The 9,881-nt window shown below is 37.5% G+C and overlaps 1 protein-coding gene across 1 annotated transcript in view; it reads left to right on the forward strand.

Annotated features, from left to right (window-relative positions):
* The window catches only part of CPOX (coproporphyrinogen oxidase), a 27,637-nt gene extending 26,745 nt beyond the window's left edge, over window positions 1-892 (forward strand). The window contains exon 7 of the mRNA XM_007945796.2: window positions 805-892. Coding sequence (XP_007943987.2) covers window positions 805-892 — 88 coding nt within the window. The remainder of the gene's footprint in view (window positions 1-804) is intronic.
* Window positions 893-9,881: the final 8,989 nt, after the last annotated feature.

Below are 9,881 nucleotides of genomic sequence, written 5' to 3' on the forward strand. Positions count from 1 at the left end.
GTCCACTTCTATATCCTTCCCTTCAAGGATCAGAGGTCCAGGATTATCTTCTGTGTCTGTGTTAATTGGTTTCCCTTTTCTTTGTTGACGAGGGCCTGTACAGTCTTTCTGCCTAGTCTGCCATCTTGCTCGAACTCCCTCAGCAAAATATTTTTTTAATAAAATTTAAAAAGGAAAATCCTTACTTTAATTTAAAAGTTAGTAATATATACCATATATAGAAAGTAACACATTGCATAAATATATAAATAGTAAGTGAACACAAGTTTGTTCACGTGTCATTTGACAGTCTACACTGTGTGAAACCCTGGTTTAAAGCAAAGTATATTTTAGGTCTGGGATATTCCTATTAACTACAACATGCCCAAGATTTATTAAGGGGCTATTTCTTTTGTTGTTGCTGTTGTTGTGTGCCATCAAGTTGATTCTCACTCATAGCGACCCTGTAGGACAGAGGAGAACTGTCCCATAGAGTTTCCAAGGCTGTGATGTTTACGGGAGCAGAGCACCAGATCTTTTCTCCCATGGAGAGATGGTGGGTTTGAGTCACTGACCTTTCAGTTAGCAGCCAAGCGCTTAACCACTATATCACCACAGCATCCATATATTTTGGATGAAAACCATGTTGGACACAGTGGAGACAAAGAAGAGAAGACATTTTTTAGTCTTTTAGAAATTTTCATGTATTTAGAGATTTTTCATTTATTTTGAAATAAGAAGTAAAGGGGTATGTGTGTCGGAAATAAGTGTATAATTATTACTTTTATTATTATATTTTTTCCCTTCTGTTTTGGTCCTGCACAGGTGGGAGTACATGCATTCACCCTCAGAGAATTCCAGAGAAGCTGAAATTCTGGAAGTTCTGCGCCATCCGAGGGATTGGGTCCATTGATGGAGGCAGAGGAGCCATGCTGGGGTTTGGGTGACACAGTGTATGTCCTCTCCCCCTGACTGGCACCACAGCCACTATGTAACAGTTTGTAACCTGCGCCTTAGTGTTGCCCAGTCTTCACTCTGGGTCCACCTCCTTTGCATTGGGTAAAATGTGTTTTAAACACCACAACTTTGTTTTGGATCCTGTCAGCATCAGGCTATGAGATGGTGAATTGTTTGTTCATTAGAGCCATTTAGATATAAATATGAAGATTCATTTATACTTTTAGAATCATTTTATATAACAGTTTATAAAATATGACACTGAATTTATAAATATTGAATAAATGTACCCTAAAGATTATAATAATTTATAATATCATGACGCTTCTCATGCTGTTTTTTTTTCTTTCATGCATTTCTAAAAGTTTTCATTTTTGCTGCAAAAATCTGTCTGTGATAAATTGTATTTTCACTAATGCAGTGAAATGGAGACTTAAAACTTCAGAAAGCAGCTTAAAACTAAGGTAAAAGTTTTGCCTTGTCATTACTGCAGTTTCTTGGAGCATCATGTTTATATTTTATATCCCTCTAGAGACCGTAATATTGTAAAATAAATATTTTTATAACTTCACATATGTAGGAAAACTCGATATTTTCTTAATCTCTGCATGTGATTAGTTCAGTGATTACCTGTAGTAATTAACTTCTAAAGTGGCATTATTGGTATTTAAATAATTATGTCTAAGTTGTAATTTTGATTTTTGTAGGACTGTAATTTGTTGTTGGCATTCTCTGGACTATTGAATGTGAAAACTTATATCCCTGGATTCTGATACTTAACATTTTCTTTTGTAGACATTTCTGTATGCAAGTTGAGTCTAAAAATAATGCTGGCAAAGTTGTGACTTTAGGATAGTTTCACATTTTGTAAGTAATTGAGAAACATGCTTCTTCACTTAAAGAAGACATTATAACTAGTGTGAGAAACATGTAGGCATTATAAATATCTTTCTTTGTAAGACGGAGTGATTGAAATTATCTTTTTTCAAAATAGAGTTCCTATAAAATAGAGATTCTCATCTTTGTTCTTAAGAGGAAATCACAACAGAATTTCTAACGTGTGACTTCTTTGTTCATATAATAATGTGGATGTATTGTTTTGATTCATAAATATTGAAGTTTCTAAGGAACAGTATCTTCTACTTACTGTTAAAAATTGTCTTGGAATACATTGAATATATGTTATTGTATGTGACTCTTTAAAGCTGGAAAATGTATAAAGCTTAGTGTATATTAATTCTTCAACTGTTTTACAATAGATCCACTCATAAATTTATTTTAAATAAGACTAAGAAATGTTTCCATTCTTCTTTTTTGTCAGGACAATCAATAAAAGATACAAGTTTTTGTTAATATTGAATCTGTATATCTTCATGCTTAAGTATGAAAAAATAGTCATTGAAAACCCTATGGAGCACAGTTCTATGCTGACACACAGGGGTCACCATTTGTCAGCATTGACTGGACAGCAGCCAGTTTGGTTTTTAGTTTTTTAGGTATTTACACAAGAGAAAGTAAAGCCTAAGTTTTGTGTTTAATTTTTCATAGCAGTTTTATTCATGACAGCCAAAATTTGAAATAACTCAAATGCCCATCAGCAGATGAGTGGGTAGAGGAATTGTGGTATATCCATACATGAGAATACTGTCAATAAACGGGAACAGACTTGATAAATGCAACAACACGGATGAATATCAAAAGCTTGCTCAGTTCTCTTGTGCTGCTATAATAGAACTACCACAAGTAGATGGTTTTAACAAGAGGAAATTTTTTCTTTTATGGTTTAGGAGGCTAGAAGTCTGAATTCCAAACGCTGGCTTTATGGGAAGAGTAGGCTACAAGTCTGAGTTCATAGTGCTGGCTCCAGGGGCTAGGTGGAGGCCCCTTGATCTTGGGCTTCAGCTTTGCCTTCCAGGACCACTGGAGCAAGCTGGAGGTGTCTCCTGACTCACACAGCTGTTGGCTGCTGAGGCTGATGAACCTAGTATTGCGCAGGTAAAATGGCAAATTGTTGGTTCACAGGCTATAATGTCAACAATCCAAGATTGGCAGGCAACACAGCAGGTCACTGGTTCAAGTCCAGGAACTGGAGATGATGAAGCAGCCAAATGCAGAATCCTAAAATGAACGAAAAACTAGAGAACTTTCTCAAAGCCAACTCACCATCAACTAACTGTTCATAGCAGATTCCAGCATGAAGGTTGTGATAGTTGAGGTTGTGTGTCTACTTGGCTGCACCATGACTCAGAGTGGTTTAAGCAATTAGGATGTGGTTGTTCCCATGATGTAGTTGTTCCCATGATGAGATCTAATGAGTATACTTTGAGCAGCCAGTCAGTTGAAAGGGAGTTTTCTTAGGGGTGTGGCCTGCTTCCAATATATAAATGGACATCCTGGGAAAATTCAGGAAACTTCTGTGGATCTGGATTTTGTTGTGCTGACTACAACTGTCCTGTGAGCCAACAATCCACCATTTTGCCTGTTGATCTTGGGTTCATCATCGGCCTGTTAGTCTGCCTGGCAGTCTTTTGCTCATCAGCTCCTGCAGCTGACTGTGTTGAGAAAAGCCTCCAGCTTGATATTTGATCCAGGAACTTAGGACTTGCCAGCTTCTATAACTGTGTGTGAGCCATTTTCCTACGATAAATTTCTCCGTCCCTCTCTCTAAACTTTATTGGTTTTGCTTCTCTAGAGAACCCAGCCTAAGACAGATGTGATTACACCACATCCAGTCTCATCGTGGGGAATAACTACATCCAGCTGGCTTAAGCCACTCAAAATCACAGCCCAGCCAAGTTGGCACACAACTACCACAAAAGCATTATACCCAGACAAAGTAACTAGACACAAAAGAGTACTTTATGATTCCATTATATGAAAACTTAGAAAAGGTTAAACTTCTTTAACGTTGTTGTTGTTGTTATGTGCCGTCGAGTCGGCCCCAACTCATAGCGACCCCTCCTTGGGTTTCCGAGGCAGTATCACTACGGAAGTAGGATTGCCCAACCTTCCTTCCGAGGAGTGGCTGGTGGGTTTGAACCGCCAGCCGTCTGGTTAGCAGGCAAGTGTCTTAGCCACTATGCTACCAGAGCTCTCGCTTTAACATTAGGAAGTGAATATCTAGTTGCTGGGTAGGGATGGAGGAAAGGAGTGTACTGTGAAAGGGCAAAAAGAAATTTTTGAGCTGATGGAGATATTCTGTATATTGATTATGGTGATGGTTACAGGACTGTGTATCTGATTCATCAAACTTAATACTTAAAATTGGTGAATTTTATTGTATATAAATTATATTTCAATGAAGCTGATGGAATGAAGGAAAAAACAAAAATATAAAAAACAAATGTTCAAGTAAACCTCTCCTTTTAGAATAAAACATCTCATCATATAGCTCTGATAGCCCATATACGTTGTTTAAGGCTGTTGCATGATGGGCACTAGAGTGAGATGAAATTTGAACATTTTTTCTGTGAATCTGTTTTTCCTGCTCTTTAATTACCAGGTAATTTTTGTTATGGAAAAGGCTGTATCTGGAAAAAAGTAAAGAATTGCATAACTACTAAAAAATAGATCATTCTGCAATTTATTCAAAGTGAATTTTTCTTTCACATTCTTACTGACATCTGCTTTGGGTCAACTAGGGACCCAGGCTGTACCTCCAAATGGCCTGGGTGCATTTTTTGTTCCATTGTCACATATTGAACAATTGAGACTTGCTGTCTCACACAGACACACGAGTGGTCATAAAGAGTAGGAAGGAGGAATTGAAATGTTTGGAAACAAATTTCTAACCAGTATTTTCCATCCTCCACATTAGTACTTCTACTCCTACTGCCATTTAAAAGGAGAAAAGACAGCAAGTAATAGAAACATTTTTTAAAATAAAGGTAAGTAGAAAGAAAATAGAATTAAAAATCAGATAAAATCTCAACACCTAGTGAAAGTCCTTATTAACACTTTTAAGTATGTATTCTTCCAGACATGTTTATTACATACATCCTCACACTAAACATACTGTATTTTAAACTAATGTGCAGATTTTTCAATGTCAATAAAATACATCTGAGTCATTTTAATGGTTTTATAGCAATTCATTTTACCTCCTGGCACTTTTTTTTTTTTGATATTTGGTTTGTTTCTAGTTTTTCACTATCATAAACAATATTTTGTTATTAAAGTCAGGTTTTTTAAGGAATAATTTACATACATAAATTCACCTTTTTTAGGTGAATAGTTCTATGAATATTGACAAATGCATACAGTCATGTAACCACCACCATAATGAAAATACAGAACATTTCATCCACCCAAAAAATTACTTTGTGTACCTTCATAGTCAATCTCCTACCCCCCTGATCAGACCCTGGAAACTGCTGATCTGCTTTATATTCCTGTACTTTTACTTATTCCAGAATGTCCTAGGAATGGAATTATACATTTTGTAACGTTTTAAGTCTGGCTTCTTTCACTTAGCATAATGTATTTGAAATTTATCCATTTTACATGTATTGGCAGTCTCATTTTTATTACTCTGTAGTGTTAGCCATTCACTAGTTGATGTGTATTTGGATCCATTCTAGTTTTTGGAAGACATTATCATAAATAACATTGTCATGAACATCCTATTACATATTTAATCACTTATTTCCTTAGGATTAGTTCTAAGACATTAAAATCTCTGAATAAAAGAATATGTACTTTAAAAAAGACTTGATGATATATTTCCAAGCTGTCCTTCAGAAATGTGGTACAAATTTTAATCACCTGCAGAATATCAGTGTTAGGCTCTGATCAATCAGGTGTGGGAAGGGTGGTCTCTGATGAAGAAATGATTGCTCTAATTTACATTTGTTTGATTATTAAACATCATTTTTTTAAAAAATTGTGATTTGGGTGAAAATTTACAGAGCAAATTCACTTTCCATACATCAGTTCACATACACTATGTCTCATGACATTGCCTACAATTTACCACAATACAACAGTTCCCCTCCCACTTCCTTCCAATAGTTACCTCTTCCCTGTGTCCATGCTCCATGCACTCCTGCCACCTGACCTGTCTCCCTGTGCATAAACAGCCCTTCTTTCTCCCATGATTGTTCTCTCCATGGAATGTCTCTACCTCAGGTAAATGTTCAACTCATATGCCTATCTTTGGTTGGCTGAAAGCCACAAGTGTGGGTTGAATTACAGACCTGAAGGGCAGCTAGGGGTCATAGTCTCAGTGGTTCCACCAGGCTCTATCAGACCAGCAAACCTGGTCCCCTCCCCCTGCTTTTTTCCCAAATGATTTTGAGTTTTGTTCCACATTGTTCTCCTTTATCCAGGATCTTCTACATATATCCCCCTCCAAGTGGTTGACAGTAGTAGCCAGGCACCATCTAGTTCTGGTCTCATAGTCATATAGGATGCAGATCACATGGTGTACTAGTTGCTAAGATTAATTGTTTCCATGAATCTTTGGTTTTCTTCATTCTTCTTTGCTCTGGACAAGGAGAGACCCATTGTTGCATCTAGATGGCTGCTTGCAAGCTTTTAAGATCCCAGTCACTACTCACCAAAGTAGGAGGTAGAACAATGTTTTGTGTAGTATGTTATGCCAATTGAGCTTGATGTCCCCTGTGACTATGGTCCCGAGCCCACAGGTTCAACTACTTGGTCCCTGTGGGTAGCTGGCTGTGACCAAGAAGTGACTACAACCTTGTCCCTTTTCAGCTCTACTATACATCTGGGAATTCAGATCATACAAATACACTTACTTATAGGACCATTGTCTGCCACCTCATACATGATCTTGGGTACACTCCCTGTTTCATAGACATACCTAATAGTTCATCCTGCCCACCCATCTATCCACTTGTATACCCATGTTAAACTTACCTTTTAAAACTACTGAAGTATGTACTCTACCAACAAAAGTCCAGAGCCATCATACAAAACCAATCTCACTGCTGTCCAGGTGATTCAACTCATAGCAACGCAACCCCTCCTTAGGTTTCTGAGGTCGTGTCTCTACGGAAGTAGATTGCCCAATCTTCCTTCTGAGGAGTGGCTGGTGTGTTTGAACCAACAGCATTCTTGTTAGTAGTCAAATGCCTTAGGCACTATGCCACCAGAGGTCCCAGAGCCATCTTATATCTCAGAAAACTAAACATTGTTACTAGTTTTCAGGATGAATAAATACTTAATTGACCCAATCTTGTACTTTCTTTATGTTCTAAGGAATTGGTAGTGACACATCGAACACTAATGACTGAAAACCAGACAATTTGTGGGATGACTTCAAGAACATCATACGTGTAGAAAGCAAAAGGTCATTAAAAAGACAAGAAAGGAAGAAAAGACCAAAATGGATTTTAGAAGAGACCCTGAAACTTGCTCTTGAATGGAGCAGAGCTAAAGAGAGTGGAAGAAATGACAAATAAAAGAGCTAAACATATTTCAAAGAGCAACCTGAGAAGACAAGTCAATTATTATAATGAAGCGTGCAAAGACCTGGAGTTAGACAACCAAAAGGGAAGAACACCCTCAGCATTTCTCAAGCTGAAAGAACTGAATAAAAAATTCAAGTCTCAAGTTGCAATATTGAAGGGTTCTATGGGCAAAATAATGAATGATGTAGGAAGCATCAAAAGAAGATGGAAGGAATACACAAAGTCACTGTACCAAAAAGAAATGGATGATGGTCAACCATTTCAGAAGGCAGCATATGATCAAGAACCAATGATATCAAAGGAATAAGTCCAAGCTGCACTGAAATAACTGACAAAAAACAAGGCTCCCAGAATTAACAGAATACCCATTGAGATGTTTCAACAAACAGATGCAGTGTTGGAGGTGCTTATTAGTTTATCCCAAGAAATTGGGAAGACAGCTACCTGGCCAACTGACTGGAAGACAACCATATCTGTACCCATTCCAAAGAAAAGAGATCCAACAGTATGTGTAAATATCTAACAATATCATTAATATCACACACAAGTAAAATTTTGCTGAAGGTAATTAAACAATGGTTGCAGCAGTGTATCAACAAGGAATTCCCAGAAATTCAAGCTAGATTCAGAAGAAGACATGGAACAAGGGATATATTGATGATGACAGATGGATGATGGCTGAAAGCAAAGAATACCAGAAAGATACTTACTTGTGTTTTATTGAGTAGGCAAAGGCATTTCACTGTGTGGACCATACCAAATTATGAATAATATTGTGAAGAATGGAAATCCCAGATCACTTAATTGTGCTCATGAGGACCCTGTACATAGACCAGGAGGCTGTCCTTCAAACAGAACAAAGATATACTGCATGGTTTAAAATAAGGAAGGGTTAAGATGTGTCAGGGTTGTATCTTTTCATCATACTTTTCCAATCTGTCCACCACTTATCTGTCAGTTTGTTATCCTGCTATGGCTTGTGTTTTGCTGAGAAGCTGGAGTCTATGTGACTGGTATTCCAAATATCAGCAGGGTCACTCATGGTTGACAGGTTTCAGAAGAGCTTCCAGACTATGACAGACATGGAAGAAGGAGTTATCCATTTCTCAAAGAATTGGCCAGTGAATACCTTATGAATGGCAATGAAACACCATCTGGTATCCCTGAAACATTTTCCCATTTTATGCCTTGAGATGAACCCTTCAGGTCAGAAGGCACTCAAAATATGGCTGGGGAAAAGCTGCCTCCTTAGAATAGAGCCAACCTTAATGATGTGGATGGAGTAAAGCTTTTGGGATCAACATTTGCTGATGTGGCACGGCTCAGAATGAGAAGAAACAGCTGCAAATACCCATTAGTAATCGGAACATGAAATGTATGAGGTATGAATCTAGGAAAATTGGAAGTTATCAAAAGTGAAATGGAATGCATAAACATCGATATCCTAGGCATTAACGTGCTGAAATGGAGTGGTTTGGGCCATTTTGAATCAGACAGCCATATAGTCTACCATGCCGGGAATGACATATTGAAGAGGAATGACATGGCATTCATCACCCCAAAGGATGTTTCAAGACCTATCCTGAAGTACAATGCTGTTAGTGATAGGAAAATATCCATATGCCTCCAAGGAAGACCAAGTAGTACTACTATTACTCAAATTTACGCACCAAACACCAAAGACAATGATGAGCAAACTGAAGATTTTTACCAATAACTGCAGTCTGGAATTGACCAAATATGCAGTCAAGATGTGTTGATTATCACTGGTGATTGGAATGCAAAAGTTGGAAACAAAGAAAAATTGCCAGTAGTTGGGAAATATGGCTTTGGTGATAGAAATAATGCTGGAGATTGCATGATAGAATTTTAGAAGACCAATGACTTATTCATTGCAAATACCTTTGTTTTTTAACAACATAAATGACAGCTATACGTGTGAACTTTGCCAGATGGAGTACACAGGAATCAAGATTGACTACATCTGGAAAGGGGCAAGGGAGAAGCTCAGTATCTTCAGCCAAAACAAGAGCAGGAGCCATTTGTGGAACAGACCATCAACTGCTCATATGCAAGTTCAAGATGAAGCTGAAGACAATTAAAAGAAGTCCACAAGAGCCAAAATATGACCTTGATTATATCCCTCCTGCATTTAGAGACCATCTAAAGAATAGATTTGATGCATTGAACATGAATTACTGAAAACCAGAGGAATTATGGGATGACATCAAGAACATCATCCATGACGAAAGCAAAAGGTCACTAAAAAGACAGGAAACAAAGAAAAGACCAAAGTGATGTCAAAAGAGACTCTGAAACTTGCTCTTGAATGGAGAAGAGCTAAAAGAGGGTGGAAGAAATGACAAGATAAAAGAGCTAAACATATTTCAAAGAGCAGCTTGAGAAGACAAAGTCAATGATTATAATGAAATGTACAAAAACCTGGAGTTAGAAAACCAAAAGGGAAAAACATGCTTGGCATTTCTCAAGCTGAAAGAACTGAAGAAATAA

The sequence above is a fragment of the Orycteropus afer genome, unplaced genomic scaffold, assembly GCF_000298275.1.
Source record: "Orycteropus afer afer isolate SDZICR_OR568_19922 unplaced genomic scaffold, OryAfe1.0 scaffold00143, whole genome shotgun sequence".
In the NCBI taxonomy this organism is placed as follows: domain Eukaryota; kingdom Metazoa; phylum Chordata; class Mammalia; order Tubulidentata; family Orycteropodidae; genus Orycteropus; species Orycteropus afer.